Genomic DNA, 17264 nt, shown 5'->3' with positions numbered 1-17264 from the left:
CCCACTTAGTTCTGTTCCAGCTCAAACCAAGACTCCAAACCATGTTTCTCCTAAACAGCGCTTTCGAGCTGCATCTCACCCAGCCTGTTTTTGTGCTTGGGATTGCCCCGACCTAGGTGCAGGACCTTCAACTTTGCCACCTTCTTACAAGAAAAAGAACAGACACTAAAAAATACACATTTTTAACACACTAAAATCCACCTATATACAGACCTTCACAGCAATCTTGCCACATCCTGAGGTCCAGTTTTGGAATATCTTCACAGCTACTATACCCATGTGGGAATTCAGCCACTTTAAAGACGTCATGTTGTACTCTGGTTATGTTGTCACCGTTGTCACACAAAACTCTGGCAAGAGAAGTCTGCTTGATCTGAGTGAGCTGAGCAGGTGTGAACACACCTGGGTTCTCATACCATAACCTGTAATCTCACAGAAAAGACAAGTTTGCTATTGAAAAATCAAAACACACGGTCTTCCAGAGAATTTGCAATATTATATTCATAATGAAATTAATTGTTCCATGAATCTTGTTCTCAATACAGATACATAGGATTGATACATTGTATCTGAGGGTGTGATCTAGGTGATAAAATCTAAGGGCTTGGTGTCACTTCAGCCTTACTTGTTGTCATGCTGACACCCTGAAGGTGCTAAGGTCATCAACAAATCCTTTCATTTCTCCTCTAGTTCTATTTCCATGTCTGGGGTATTTTTGGCCATTGAAAATGACTCCAGATTACCAAGTTTAGCGTTCTTTTAAGGTAGAGGCTTAAATTACCATACGTTTCTTTCTCAGGGCAACTTTCCTATGGCTAAGAAAAAATGTTGATAGAATTGCTGAGATCAGAATACTTAATCTATACCTAGATTATCACCAAGATAAGTGAGATTGTTTAATTTACTAAGGAAATGTTTTTCCATTCAACTGCTTCAATGACTATACCAATTCATATTAATATATGCTCAGTTATTTCCTTGTTTTCAAGGAGGAAACACTGCACTTTCAATCTATTTTTTTGTACAAAAAGGGCTAAAAGCCTCTTCTCAATAGAAAACACAAATAATACATTACTTTAAAAAGTAAGCCTTGAATGTTTTATTTACTTGGAAAGGAAAGCATTTTAAGTTATTGCCCAGGATTTGAAAATATTTTACTCTATTCTAACATGTAGGAGTTGTTCACTGTGATGTTGTTTATCTGTCACATGGATACATTTCATGGATACCTATTTCAAACAAAACCAAGTAGAAGGCTCTTTAGATTTTATGACTAAATCAGTAACAACTTTATACTAGAACATAGAAGAATTATTAACAAATATAATTCTTATGGATATTATTTTCATAAGGCATTGGACACTGGGCAATGAATTCCCAAGTACTGGGATCATAAAAAGAGATCCTGAAATTTCCATCTTGATGTGAATTTACAGCCTCCCTTCAAGCATCACTTCTTTTCCCTGCACAGGCATATTTGTTTTGCATGGTGTTGGCAGCTTTGATCCTCTGCTCATTGTAAAGGCTTTGCAAAGTGAGAGTTGCTCTCATGATGTCTAATAACATTTAATATTTAGTGGTATGTTGCTTCAAAATATTTGCTTTCTGTGGACAGCAAAAACCCATTTCCTGAATACATTTTGCTATAGTTGCTAAAGAGACAAAAACCAAAAGCAACAACACAAAACTCACACCAAAACCAACCACCCAATCGAAACCCCAAAAACCCCAAACAAACAAACCGCACAAAACAAACAAAACCAAAAAAAAGGAAAAAGGAAGTGAAAAAAAAAAGGAAGGGGAGGAAGGGGAAAAATGCAAACAAGAGTAAAAAGCAGTATGACTATCCTGTTGTGGCACAAATAGGCACGTGTCACAAACAATCTGGAGCTCGTACTGCTTATATTTCTCCCTTTACTCGCTGTGCCTCCAGGCATTGGACTTTTATGTTTCACAGGTTAATTTTTAAACAGATTTTATACAAGAAAGTTGTTTCCAAAAAAGACATACAAAAAGGCTTGGGCTGTTGACTACAGAAAGAAAAAGGCCTTTATACTATCTTAAGTAACGATTTTATAACTCACATACAAACAAATAACATTAGACAAAGTGAATCAAATCAATATTTCGAGTTCTTCCTGTTTCCCTTTCACTTGGATGGGACTAATCAGCTTAGGTCTTTTTATCCTCATGACACACAAAACCCAGGATGCTAGGTCACAAATAAGGGTGAAAATGAGGAGGAATGTTGATTTTCAGATTCTAAAGGAGTGCCTTGAAAGTATGCTAAGGAGGTCTGCCTGCTGTAACAAAAGCAATGACTGTTTTCTGTTTCAGTGTAGAAACTGAAAAAATTGCTCATAGTGTGCATAGAGAGTGATTTAAGAACAATCATCAAACTGTGTCCTTTGGGATAAGCTTTTACTTCTGGATGCACAGATTGGTTGTACTGAAATACTTATAGGAGTTATATAGACAGAGTGATACTTTTACAACCTATGCTTCAGTAATGGAGATGGTCAAAGGGTTTGATGCTTTTGTCATTAAAATAATTAAAGAAGATGAGAAACATATTCTTTCCAGAACGGTGAATCACTTGAAAAACTGGTGAAAGGTAACTCAGGATAGGTTGACGACGGTGTTTTTTGGAGGTCACCAGAAAAAGAAGCAGCTTTGAAAAATACATTTATCGAAGATGCTAAAAATGTTTTACACTTGCATTCTTTATCTTTTCAGTTACATAACAATTTCATAAATGAAAACAGAAATCACTTTGATTTGGAAACAAGACACTGCAATTGTTATTAAGCATTTAAAATTTAAAACCAATCCTGGTTTCCATGGTGTTTCAAATTACCTGTCTCCATCCCGAATACGCCTAAACTGTGTGCTTAACAAACACATCAACGTTCTCCCCAGCCGGCTCCCTGGAATTAAGTCTTCTACCATGAGAGCAGGAAAAAGGTCTATGTTCAGTGGGGAACCATACAACCTGTAAACAGAAAACCACAAATATTTAATACAAGTTGTTTTGCAATTACAAAATAACCAGCACATGGTTATATATTGATAAGATTCCACCTCAGTGCCACTTCAGTTACTCAAAGGCTTCAATAAATGTTTCTGATGACCTCACTAGGTGTCCATGGACAAGATCTTTAGATTCTGAAACCTGCTAAATGTTTTGGTTTACACTAAATTAAAATCTCATATGAAAGAAAAAAGAATGAGAGCACAGGTGCAGGGGACACTTTTTAGACTCAAAAATACATTTGATAAGATTCCTCAAGAAAAGGAGATAGGAACCACTCGAGCTAAAAGGACAGCGATGGTGCTCCACCTTCTGTGGAGCACCTGTGCGCCTATCTGCAAGAAATCCTTCACTGTAGGTTGTGTATGTGTGTAACATCACAGGGGCCTGCAGGTATACCCCGGAATTTCCATTCTCCTAGAGGCTTCCTTCTGATTTCTTAGAATTGCTTCTTTTTCAATAGCTTCTCTTCCCTACTCTTCTGCACACTTTTTTTTCTTTTCTCTTTGATTTTAGAGTTGACAGGTAGCTGAAGACTTATTTCCAAACACTGAAGCTTTAAAGAAGAGATTCATTCTATGATTCTACAGTTACTGATAGTGAAGGATGTCCACATGAAATACAATGAATGACATTCCCATTTGTTTCCACATCCTGAACATGTAAATGCTTGCATGAGACTGGCATTAAATACGACCTTACATTGAAATAATAAGCACATTTAACTTATAAACCCAAACATTTCAAATTAATAATTTAATGGAGACATATGGCATATGTTAACTTCTTTTTCTTCCCAGAAATGTAGAAGTTGAGAAATAATCAGCACATGAGAGTTTTCCACATCTATTTCCTGGTACAGATGGAAGTTTTTTTAATAATCCTTTTACCCCTTTCTCAACAAGTATTTTTTTTCTAGATAAGACTATGAATTTTGCATGCACATTTAGATAATTAATTGGTTTTCTTCACCTGAGGCTCACCTTCTAAGTTTCTCCCTGATTTCAGGATTCTTAATTTCATTTTTCAGATCTTCAAAAGTCTGAGCTGAAGAAAGATTACAGTAAACTCTAAAATCATGGTATGGAGGAATTCCATGATCTCTGCCTCTCTGAATATTCATAGCTGCCAGATCTAAAGCCACAGTACGTGCCATGGAGAAGAGTCTTTCTGTTAATTCTGTATTGAGTAATTGTGATGGGACACGCATCTTACCAGCAACACCAAACAATCCCCTTAGAAGTGGGTCAATGCCGCCTTCATTTACAATCCGAAATGGAGAGAAGAATGCCTTATGAAGAGGTAGATGGCCTTGTGGAATAGGTTCAAAGTTTTCATCCAGTCGATACAGAAAAGGATTAATGAGTGTGTGACCAAACCTAAAAGCGGCAGTTGCAAACTCATTAGTTATGCCAGAATTAACACTGGGATCATAACCCTTATATTCGCCAAGCATCTTCATGCCTACCTCTCCAAAGATCTTAGGTAGCCAGTGGCTAAATGTTATGTGTTGCATTTCTGCACCAACAATTTTGCGTGTTTCATGATATATTGTGTCACCATCCCAGTGAGGATTGAGTTTCAGTAGCTCTGTGGCAATTCTGTTGTGTTCTCTAAACCATAGCGTATGGATGCTGGTAAGACCCAGTTGCTCATTAGAACGCTGATCACCAGCTAAAAAGCAGGGAATGGGGCTCTCATTTTCGTCTCTCATACATTCTGTCGGTGGGCCAGTAGCAAATGGAAGAAGGGGTTTGCCAGACCACTGTACAATGCCCTGTCTCAGAAGACCCCTTTGACTTGCCAAGTCTCTGATCTCTAGTGCTTCATGGTCTGAACTGCCATACACATTAGACGCATCAATGTATGAAGTCAACTGGTTGATCTGTTCCCTTGGGTAGACAGAATTCATCAGGAGAGATGTCATGCCACTTCCACAGACTGGACTGGAACGAACAAAAAACATGCAGCGTGCACCGTTCCTAACTCTGGGATCATTTGGTGGGATCATGATCGAAAAGCACGGAGGATCATTTGTACAAACTGAACTGCAGTGCTGACCATCTGAAAACCTGGCCTCGCTTAGGGCAGCTACAGTGAGGTCAAGGTCGTGGTCAAGAAACTGACCCCACTGCATGAGCATGTGAGTGTACTGGTCATCAGGAGTTATTGTTTCTGTTCCGATCAGAGTAGTTGAAACCAAGCGGGGCATCGGGAGAGCGTAGCCGTTAGAGAGCCTCCTGGGTTCAATTCCCCGGGGCAGATTAAACCCATTGTCATAGACAGATTTTAACAGACGTTCAAAGGCTGTCAGAGAAGCTCCCCACATGGGATGTTGAAGGTTGTTGCATGTTCCATCATGTGTTCTGTACTTCTGGTGGAAGCACATGTCTGAGCAGTTATTCACTCGTCGATGGGCTGTACAGCCTGAGAGATTAGCTATCAGGTTCAAGTACTGTGGGGATACAAGGTCATTATAGTGATAACCTAGAACCAGAAGAGAGAAAGAAAAAAACACATCAAAGACTTCATAGGCTCTTGATCCCCATAGATCATGAATAAAATGTTATGTTATTATATTGCATTTGTCAATGGATTAAGCATTCCTATTGCTTATAAAGAACAATAATAATCACATGATGTGTATTAGAGCATTAGGTCATTCGAACAACCATCACACTTAGGTGAGGAAAGAGCTTTGTAAAACGCCAATTCAAGCACAACTTTTATAAAAACATTCACAAAAGGAGCTCATTCTTTATGTGGGCACTCAAGAGAGCAGAGGTATTTTCAGAAAGAAAAGCCTCACATTCAGAGAATTGGGAAATTTTGCCCATTTCAAAAATCGTCAGTAACATTGACATGGATTTTGAGACTTTTTCTTCTGAGACTTGGTAATTCACTGAACATGACTACTGTGTTTTGCTTTATTACAGTGACAACTGCAAAAGAAATAATAAATCAACAAAACCCACAAAGGAAAATAACCACAGGCAATATACCTAAACAGAGAAGTGATCTCTAGGACAAATGGAGGAACTCCCAGTTACATTACCCAGGGCTAGTCTCTAAAGAAACTGGTGTTGGCATAACACTTGTGAGAGGTTTCCTTTGCAATCTACACCATTCACCTCTGGGACTATAACACACTTAAAACTCTCCTGCATTTTTTCTCAGTTCATAAATAATATATACAAACTATATACCATCTTTCATCAGAATCATATTTATAACTGGAAACTAGGGCTATGTGCTGCTTGATCTCTGCTGTGGTATGATGGCACATGGAAGGATTGGAGACCACAAGGTCTGCTAGTACAGTGTTGGGTGATTATAAATATCAGAACATTCAGGTTGTGCCTATTAGAAGTTATTCTAAAAGTGACCTTCTACTTAAAAACATTTGGGCTTCATTTCACAAAAAAAGAGAAAAGTAATTAATTTGATAATCTACATTAAAAAATTGTGTAGACCAGCAGAAATGTGTCTCTAGAGTGAAATTTGTGATGCTGAGACAGATATCCCCCAATGGTATGCATTAAGCAATAGGGAAAGTTTCCTTCAGAACAGTTTTCCTTTGTGCTCCTGGACTGAAGGTGGCCTTAGGCCACATTTTTCACTTACTTTGAAAATAATTCATGCTGTTCAAGACCATACTACAACTCACAGCAAAACACTGTAAACGGGGACAGTTAGGAGATTCTCCTTGATTCACTGTGCTGATCCAAAGCATTGTGTGGATGAGCGAGGTTCAGAGCCCAAGAGGTAGAATATTTGGCAGTGTATGTGCACTTTTAGCCAACTAGGAACCATCATACACCACAATAGCTCTTGATCTGGACAGCTTGCAGTCAGCAGTAAAACTGAACACAGAATAAAGGCAGAAGGGAAAAAGGAGATGAGGGTAAAGTGATACTGTGTTTGACAGACTCAAGGGGTTCCTACCATGATGGCAATCATTCAATATATGAACTGAATGCTGTTTTGCAAAAGGTCTGTGCAGGCTAATCGTTCCTTTTAGTCCTGAGCTCAGTCTCAGTGTGTCTGCAAAGACACTGACCTTCATCTGCATTCAACACATAACTGTCTGTTAGACATACTGGCTCTCTGCCCATTTCTACAATGCAGGCCAATTTCAAACAAACCACCTAAAGCCCCTCTTTGTGTTTCCTTTGAAAGGAAGTGGATTGCTCATAGCTGTTCAACTGGGACAGGACCTGTGCTCAGCTGGGGGATCTATGTTTTCTCAGCCTCGGGCTGTGGGTACTCCAGTGGTTTAAAAGTCAAAGCAAACATATTAGAGACCTAGTGCTAGCCTTAGGGCAAAGCCAACCTGTTCCTGTAGACATACATGAATTATTTTATGGCATACTCCAGACTAGGAAAAAGAAACCACAGGCTAAAAGTAGCATCACTGGGTAATGTAGCAAAACACATTCTCTGAAGATATTATTGATAACATATCTTAATAAAGTGGCTACTAGGGCAGTTTAATTCTAAACCATACTCATAAAATGGATCTTCTTTATAAAAATCATTCCTTTTTAAACGATCTTCATTCATCATGGAGTTCTTATGATCATTACTTATGCAGTCTTCACAAATATTTGCCTCCTGTTGTTACTCTGGTTGCCAACCACATTTCTGAAATCAAGTTGTGAGCAAAACTTGACTGTGAATATTTTGGGTGGAATAACCTTCATTACCAGTTTCAAATAAAAGATTCGGCTTCTCTGTTTACAAGTTCCAGGGGGAGATGATGTCTCATCTATTGATCAGATTCCATGACTTTCTAAGCAGAGTGGAAGCTATTGTAAATGCCAGTCTCAGACCCTGCAAGACGTTCCACAGAGTCATAGAAATATTGACTAGAAGGGACCTTTTAGGCAGATCAAGCTCCTCTATCTTCAGCACTGGATCAGCTCAGTTGTACCCCAGTCCAGTAAGCTTGAAAACCTCCAAAGACTGAGACTCCTCAGTGTTTCTAGATAGGTTGTTCCAATGCTGCACTGGCCTCCTGCTGCTGAGAAATTGTTTCCTAACACCTAATTTGAACCTCCCAAGCAGTAATTTGTGGTTATTTTCTTTGTTATCCAATCTGTCATTGAAGTAAAGAATTTGGCTTCGTAGTCTTAGCTTGAAATATTCCAAGTTTTAACATAAAAAAAAAGGTTTCTGAATGGTAAATTGCCACGTTTCTAAACTGTTCCAAATGGAAAAGTGCTAAATAACATCTATTTGGCTCTGCATTTTGAAATAAAACCAAATAAGGGCAAATATGAGTATTAAAATCTCAGCATTAGGCTATTTCAATGAAAACTGAGTTCCCTAAAAGTCAGGGTTTTATGGGTTCTGGAGGGCTGAGAAACAAGCTATGGTTGTGAACAGAATTTCCAGCGTCACAGAAAAAGGTCAGATTTTATGTTCATTAATTTGTACATGTGTACTTTAATGTCAATTTGTGGTAAACTTCAGGTGACTGAATTGTACTACTACAAGTCCTAGTGAAAAGCAGTGAAGCAATTCTCTCACATGTATTGTACTATTATGTAGTATTATAAACAATATGCTTGCCTATAGATCTAATCACAGAAACAAATGAGATTAGGCTGCTCATCCAAAACACAAGCCTTCAAAGAATTTTGACTAAGTTTTTGTGGTAAACTATTCATCATGAATTATTTACTCAGCTCTACTAAAAGTAACAAGCTGCTTTTACTAGCAGATTAGAGAGCTCCACAAAGCATGTAGTCTTTGGTCTCCTAAAGACTTGCCTAGTTCACAGAGTTCAAGTTTTCAGAAGTTTCAATAAATGCTCAATTATAAACATCAAAAAGAATATAGTAAGTAAAAATATTTCCTCTAGATTTCCAGTGTAGCTCTTGGCTAGGTCTCAAGCACTCTGCTAAAATTCTATCATTACTTCCAAATGCATCAGTCCTATGCCTCAAGCCTGTCCACACACATTTCTGCACACTGGTTGTACATGCTCCAGTTGGGCTTTATGAATTTGAACTTGGACTTCGATAACTAAAAGGCTGAAATATTAAACCTCACATTTTTCTGCTATCTATAAAAAGAAGCAAAAACTGTATTTTTCATTACATCAGATCAGTAGTAACTGAACCAAATGGCTTAGTTTGACACACACTTAAATCTGTGGCAAATAATTCTTTGAATGCTGTTGAGGTACATGCAGAAACCTTGGTTTGTAAAGTATACTAATCCTTCTTGCTATATCTTCTTTTCCACTTGCCAAGGATCACTGACACTGGTTTTAGTTAAGGAAACGTGGACAAAACACTGAATTAATTTTAATACCTAAGAGAAAAGCCTGGCCTGCTATGAAACAATGGTCCTAATTAACAAACACCCAGGGAGTTATCAAACAGGATGCATTATGCACTTCCATTATCTCAAATTTGACCAGTAGAAGAATCTGAATGTGAATTTTTCCTTAACATATCAACGTGAGGAAAAATAAAGCCACTCTACTCAGAGGGCTCCAACAATCCAAGCAATGTGTAAACCAAGGACTGAATTAGGCAAACACATAGATTCGGTCAAATCCTGCAAAGTCAAACACTCCATGGCTTTCAACATAATAGTTCTGCAGGTGGGACCCAGACTCAGAAAATAAATGTCTCTCCAAGTATAATGACTTAAGAAGGCAAATACACTTCAACACAGAAATAAAGAAGGAAACAGTACTGACTTGTTCCATTCAGGTCAACCATTAGACCATCTTGTACATGATCTTGAATAAGCTGTAATGTCCTTTCAAATATTTCCCCAGCTCTTGCTTGTTCAACAGTGTATGGATCCCTTGGGTATCGAAATAAGGCTAGCAAGTCATTTGGAGAACGAGGACGACTGATAGACAATTTGAAAAATACAGTGAGTGTACACAGGAGTTACAAAATAGCAGCACTACATAAATCATGTAAACATTCAGCAGCAGGAGTAATACATACCTGGCTTACTCATCTCAAAATGGAAGGCAAGCAAAAAATAATAGATTTAATAAAATAATAAACCAGTAAACATTTAGTAGCAACTAAACATTTAGTAGTCTTTTCACATACATCACCTCAGCAGAAAAACTGCTGCAGGGAATGTAGATCTCAACAGGAGTGTCTAAACAACAAGAATCTTTACATGTTTAAGAGTTAGTATTCCCAGAACTAACCAGATGTTAACAATGTCACTTAAACAATAACATGGCTTCCTGCTTACTAAATCTTCCATTATTTCCAACATACACATGATTAATTTTAACTTCTCAATAGACAAAACCCAACAACACCAAAAAACAAGAAGAAAGGGATACCTGTGAAACAGATGTGTGCGTGTTGAATTTATTGCTCTGTCAACAGTTGCAATTGCTTCCACAATTGATGTTTGTACAAAAGGATCTCCATTTCGGCTGACATTAGGGACTACAGAAAGAGGAATTCACATGTTATTGCAGAAATGGCCACACACAAAAAGATTCTTCTATAAAACAGAGTCTAGACACGACATCATTTCAGTTGTACAAAGTCAATTCCTGTTCTTTAAGCATTAGTTCACCCAAATAAAAAATCCTTAACCATTCTGAAATTCTACCAAAGAATGTTACAGCAGAACAAACCTCATTTCAAATGAGTTATCAGAAAAGTAAGCTTGCTTATAAACCCCAGTTGGTTGGGGTTTTTGTTTGGTTTTGTTTTGTTTTGCTTTCTGGTGTGGTGTATTATCAGCTTTGCAGTGTTGATAACAACAGCCTGACTATATCCACTCAAATCGAGGCAAGTATTCCCTTCAATTTCAATTAGTACTGAATTAGTACTTCATTCAGTGGAAGAATTGAAAGAGCTTACAGGAATGTGTTACAAGTGGAAAATCCTGAGAGGTTTGGTTTGCCTTTTAGAATATATACACCATATAAATTCAAAGAGATTTCACACAGAAAAGCCCTCACAAAACACAAACATTTAAGAAAAACCTACAGACTTTATACACTCCCAGATAGCTTCTGTAAACTAACATTGCTCCACTATGGAGCTTAATCTCATAAACAGCACATAATAATAATTGTAAAGGTCTACTTTATTTTGATGGCTGCTTTGTTTTCTACTTTCAAATGTTTTACCTCTTTTAATCCTGCATTAAAAATCACAGGCTTGAGAGCTATTTAGCAACTCTGCATAATCCTGGGAGCTCTCTAATGCATAGGCCCATTCATCTGACTTTTTACACAGTCCTCACTTGCAGCTGGATGTTTATACAGTGTATCTAAGGCTAATAACCTTCCTTTCAGTCACAACCAAGAACTACCAGATCCAGGGGCAACAGCTAACAATTTCCAGAGTATGTTTAGATTGGAAAAGTCACACAGGAGGAAGGGTAAAGTAGGGAAAAAGTCCAAAGCAAATACACTGGAATAAAATCAGCAGATGTACAAAATCAGCTGACAAAAAACATTGTTTGCAAGCTTTTCATGACTCTTTCTTTCGGGTCTTTATACTAGGTGATATTTCATTATTCCTCCATAACTGCCAGCTTAGCCTGTGTCTATATGAGTTAGAGTCTAGACTTGCAAGATCAAACTTAACCATCTATACTGTCAAATAAAACAGTTCCTGGCACTCTGTAACTGGAGCTGAAGGTCCTTTCTCTGTCCCAAGGCCAGATGCCTTGGGCTGCTGACAACATACTCCAAGAATCCAAAACCAGATGACCCTTTCCACCAGTACGTAACAGCAACAGTCCCTGACCTGTCCTAATTACCACCTGTCCTAGTTGCTTGACAGATTCATTTTCAGAGCAAGTATAGAAAAACATTGTCAGACAACCTACATATTTTAAGGAGAAAAGCATTGACAGGTTAGTGCTGCTCAGCTGTTTCAGGAAGTGGTTGCGTGCCCCGATCTTCAAGCTGCGATACTGCAAATTGTGAAAAAGCAGTTGCTGGTTGCCTCCCCTGGAGGTATCTAAAATAGATGTAATCTTGATCTTCACTTAAGTCATGTTTTGCAGAGCTGTCTTTCGGATTAATGGCACACATGGGCTGAATCAGAAACTTTGGTCTGATCTTAACTATACTGTACTTTACTTTTGCTTAGACTATTTCCTGCCCGTGGCTCTCTTTTCCGACTGATAAATATTAAAAGATAAAGCTCCCTGCAAGCCTTTCATACAATAACTTGGCAGAGAGGGAGAGTGGTGTGGAATGGCAATTTTTTTAAGCAATGAAAATGCAATCCACAGACCTTCTGCCTTACACTTAATCCACAGATTTTTACAAAACATGAAAGGCCAGAAGAAAGTGGCAGAAGAAAAGCATCTTTAAAATATGATCAAATCAGGCCAGTAAAACCTGCCCCGCACTCCAGACCTTCTATACAATTTCCTTTATTCTGATCCACTGTTAAGATATTTATATATTAGGAACATATATAAAACATTAACTTTGTTTAAAACAAATGTTGACATGAAAGGTTTTGTGGCATTTATGGCTATGTCACTGTTAATACTGCCCCTAAAGTAAGCATTCAGTACTTAGAATCTGCCCATTTGTCCTCCTTGCTTCTCTGACATCTTCATTTTCATAGCAATCAGAGAAACAGTGGCTCATAGGCCACTAGTTTTAAGAGAAAACACCCTTTAGACTTTCAAACTGCATGCAGTTTAATCAAGGGTAGTTTCACTAACTTCAAGTGTACTGATACTACAGTTTAGAAGAAAAATAACCACATTACAGCCAAATACTGCAGATAAGTGGGCACCAAGTTTTATAGCTTGCTAAATTTCAGTAGATGAGAATGAGCAGCTGACACTTGCACCAAGTGAAAGAAACTGGCTTCCACTAGGATTACAGTTCAACTTATGGTTCCATTTTTCAGAGCTCTTGTTGATCTGAGATTTGGCTAATAATTACAAAAAATTATTAAAAAAAAACCCTTCTTTTTCTGTGCATCTCTGGAGTAACCAAGATTCATGGACTTCTTTCATTTGCACACTTAGATGATTAGTTGTTTAGGTGGGTTGGATTGGTTGATAGGTTGGACGTGATGATCTTGAAGGTCTCTTCCAATCTGGTTTATTCTATTCTATTCCATTCTGTACTTAATTTACACAGATGAAACCTTATCACTTAATGATTCCCAGCTTGCAATTTTTCTCTCAGAAATCATCTTTACAGATTGAAGAAATACTGTTTTTGATAGAAGGGGTGATAGGTTAACACTGTATGAAAAGCCACCTAAGCTAGGAAACATCTTATTGATGCCTTGTGATTTGATATCATGGTAAGTAATACATTAGAAAAATCACTGATGTATATTTATTAATTTAGTAATACAGACATAACATTGGGGGAAAATATCAGAGATGTTAAGGAAATCACTTCTCAATACTCATTGTTCAATGATATAAAAATATTGTCCCATATTTCCTACTGAATTATGAAAAATCAGTTTCCTGAATAACTGCCATCAAAATGAGACTGAAAAAATCAGCAGCTTTTATCAGTCAGTGAACAACATCAGGGTCAAAATGTGTAGCAAAGTTATTTCCTTAGTGTCTTTGGCTGCTATATTACCAATTATTACATATTAATAATTGATATCTATTATTTGCCATTATTGCTTTCAAATAGTTAGAGTAAGATCCAATGTTCTCCTTTTCTTTGTTTTCTCCTGTAGATTAAGATCATTCATTATGACTTTCCTGAATTCTTTCACAATGGCTGCAGCCCAGTTTTCAACCAAATGCTGTAAATGTCCATTTAGAGATGCCACAGGACTTTATGTCAAGCTGTCCCCAAAGATTAGACTCTCTATTCTGCTGGCTAAATCTAAAGTGTCAAAATAGCATCTCAAGAGGGAAGTAGTATGACTAACTGGAGTCCAACGCATTGTTTGTTTTAAAGCTTCACTCCTAGAAACAGTTTGGCTGATGCAGTCCCATCTTACTCACTCATGTGCAGACAGTTGCCCCAATTACACGAAGGGAAAGAAAAGAAAGGAATATTACTGGAGAAGAATAAAAACAAAGAATTCAATATTTGATTAACCTTTTTTGCATCTAAGAGATTTAGTAATTAGAACAAAAACAATCATCTAATTCACACATCTGCTTCTTTCACCTTACCATTAACACTAAGCACCATACTAACAGAGGAGTATCCTATGGTATTCCGGGCAACACATTCATAGCGACCTTCATCAGCTGTTCCAACATCCCGAATGGTAAGAAATCCCTCTGGACTAACATGAAACTTTCCACTTTCAGTTACCTGTACTCCATCCTGCAGCAAAGCACAATGTTTAGTTCTTCTAAACACTCTTTGGTTTACAAACCTGAATTTTTGTGCTCATTTCCTCTTTTATTTTTACATTTCATTTTGTATTTCTGTTGTATATGCCAAGGTCAGAGCCGAACAGAGCTAGAGAGAAGTAGACAAAAAGCTCACACCCTGCTAAGTTGACAGAAGGAGTTGCATGTACTCCTAAATTGTACAGTACATTTATGTCTTTTAAAGTGTTCATCATAAATCAAAGTATTTTGACAGTTAAACGCTCTCATCACAAAAAAATTAAGACCCCAAAATAAGCGCACCTCTCAAGAACATATGTATCTGATTTTATTCCAAATTAACCACCTAGTAAAGATCTCAAAAGCTTTATATGTAGCAATTCTTCATGCACAATGCACTTAGAAGCTACTTAAGGTACCTTAAACTACTTTTTCTAATGCTCAACAACTGAACAGAGGATGATAATCAGCAAAACTGAAGATCAGTGTTAGCAACCCATTAACCTGCCAGCAGCTCTGCCAGTTACATAGTCAGAGGTAACTCTGAAGAGATGGAAAGGCCACCCTCCTCCTGCAGCAACCAAACAAATATCCAGTACCTTGTTCCATGTAATCACTGGCTCTGGCTCTCCTTGAGCACTACATGGGATCTGTACATTTGTGCCAACCTCCACTGTCATGTCACTGGGAACGCTGGCAAATACAGGAGTCACTGAAAAAAGAATAGATAAAAGATACAGTGATAGAGTATGAAACAGAAAGTGTGCAAAAGTGATCTAAAATATGCTCAGCACTGCTTATTTTTTTTCAGTTACTCAGCATTTCTTAATCTATAATTGTATTTGCCTGCAAGTTTTTAGCTACTTATACTACACCACTGTTTGAAATGAGGTCACTAACAAGAAATGCTTTGAATTGAATGTTTAATCTCCTTGAATTTATTTAAATACCAAAATACATAACAAGATTACAAATATTAATATGATTCTAATTAATCCTAGAAGTACCTTACTTAGAGTGTACTTATGGAAAAGCTTAAGAAAAATGGAGGCATGTTGTGTTTTTTCCTGTGTGATCTTACTTTAATTGTATAGGAATGACTTTTCATTGTGAAGGTCATTCTAAGGTTGCAAAACAAAGTGTTGTGCTTCTGGACATCAAAACATCATGTTAATAACACTATTTATTTAAGAGCATAGAGCCTTATAAGAATCCCAAGCACAGGAATACTGTCATCCTCAAAACAAATCTGCATTCTTTACCAAAAAATAGTGAACCAGATAAACTTATCTCACAGAAGATTGACTGCTTCATAGGAATGATACTCTGGTAACATGGTATTTACAAAAAAATCCACATTATGTAGTTAAAAACATACCTGGAATTTAAAATAGATATACTCAGAAATACATAGGTCTCTTCCAACCTGGTCTGGTCTATTCTATTCTATTCTATTCTATTCTATTCTATTCTATTCTATTCTATTCTATTCTATTCTATTCTATTCTATTCTACATGAAATGTGAAATGCAAACCTTTTATTCAAATGGACCTTATTTAGTCGTAAGCCTGTGTAGTCTCCAAATGACTTGGAATGAAGTCTGTCAGGGCAAAATGTACCATATACTCAACTTGTAACTACAGTATCACAGTATCGCCAAGGTTGGGAGAGACCTCGAGGATCATCAAGTCCAACCTGCCACCACAGACCCATGACTAGACCATGGCACCAAGTGCCACGTCCATTACTGCTAGTAGTAAGAAATCTAGTAAAACACCTTAGAATTCAAACCCAGTAACCAGTACAAAACACAGCAAACGTCCTGAAGAAAAACCCAAACACTCTTTAAGATCTGTTTCAAAAGCTTTTTTACTTCTACACAAAGATAAACTACTTCACATTAACACTTTGTGCCACTGAAAGCAATTAATTCTCAATCTTACATTTTAGGGAAAAAGACAAATCAAATACAGTATTGTGTATTTCAGTATGATCTTTTAAGTCTTTTTCTCTTTCTTTTACCAACAGCTGTAGATGGAAATCATACCTCTAGGCTGCACGGTCAGGTATACAACTATTCGCTGAGATCCGATAATGTTGACAGCTTGGCATTCATACTGTCCCTGGTCATGCAGAGCAACTCTGGAAATCCTCAGGGTTCCAGAGGAAAGAACTAAGTGTCTTCTGTCAACAGACAATTGGCCTCCTGAAACACAAAGCAACAGTATTTGCTCTTTAGAACAGCAGTGCAGAACAAAGTTCCTTTGTGTCAGAAAAACGGAAATGCAGAACATTTTACATTTGATAAAACACTGGGAAAAGTTGTCTCTTAAAAAAAAGATTTACTTCCTGCAAATAGCAAACAATGGATGCCATGTGCACACAGTCATAATCCTAATCCCTTCTCTGTTTGTGGTAGAAATAAGTATTTTCATTTAAGGAGCATGATAAAGCATTCAAATGAGAAGCGGTCATAAAAGCACCAACAGGTATTACTATTCATGTTATATCATTGCCATGTGTGTAAGACACAACCCATCCTATCTACCTAAGCCATCTAGAGAATCCACAGGAAAATGCACACAGCCTTGGAAAAAAGAGAGTATCATAAAAACTAAATGAAAAGCGTATCAGTGTCTGTATCCCTTTCCTGGTCTTTCATTTGATTGGAGCAATCTTGCTAGACTGAAAAAACAGGGGCATTATCAGCATCAGAATGATCAACAGTTTGCTAGAAATATGATCTATCTACCATCATTTAGAATTTCCTAACAGTTATTTGCTTGCTAGAGCTATTTCACTTGATTCACCGGGAATATTTACTTACTGATGAAACATTCATGACAGTATTTCTTTTGGCTTAATGCCTCTACAGCCATAACCTGTTAAGCCAGTCAGCAGAGTGCAGCTCAGTGTTCCTCTCAATGTGCA

At 37.4% G+C, this 17264-nt stretch overlaps 1 protein-coding gene across 4 annotated transcripts in view; it reads right to left on the bottom strand.

The window, feature by feature from the left end:
• PXDN (peroxidasin) overlaps positions 1–17264 on the bottom strand; it is an 80329-nt gene that overhangs the window by 13986 nt on the left and 49079 nt on the right. For 3 of the 4 annotated variants that reach the window (XR_010989161.1, XM_068153398.1, XM_068153399.1), the window contains 8 exons: positions 16381–16539; positions 14932–15044; positions 14168–14324; positions 10362–10470; positions 9747–9904; positions 4015–5518; positions 2858–2992; positions 214–422 (listed from right to left, as the gene is read on the bottom strand). Coding sequence is in view for 3 of the 4 variants with exons in the window: in XM_068153398.1 (XP_068009499.1) it covers positions 214–422; positions 2858–2992; positions 4015–5518; positions 9747–9904; positions 10362–10470; positions 14168–14324; positions 14932–15044; positions 16381–16539 (2544 nt within the window). In the remaining variant the exon portion in view is untranslated. Of the gene's footprint in view, positions 1–213; positions 423–2857; positions 2993–4003; positions 5519–9746; positions 9905–10361; positions 10471–14167; positions 14325–14931; positions 15045–16380; positions 16540–17264 lie in introns of those variants that run through there. The other variant, XM_068153400.1, reaches the window with a different exon arrangement.

The sequence above is a fragment of the Melanerpes formicivorus genome, unplaced genomic scaffold (genome assembly GCF_026170545.1).
Source record: "Melanerpes formicivorus ecotype bairdi unplaced genomic scaffold, bMelFor1.0.p_v2 SCAF_25, whole genome shotgun sequence".
In the NCBI taxonomy this organism is placed as follows: Eukaryota; Metazoa; Chordata; class Aves; order Piciformes; family Picidae; genus Melanerpes; species Melanerpes formicivorus.
This window is presented reverse-complemented; position numbering and strand designations above follow the sequence as displayed.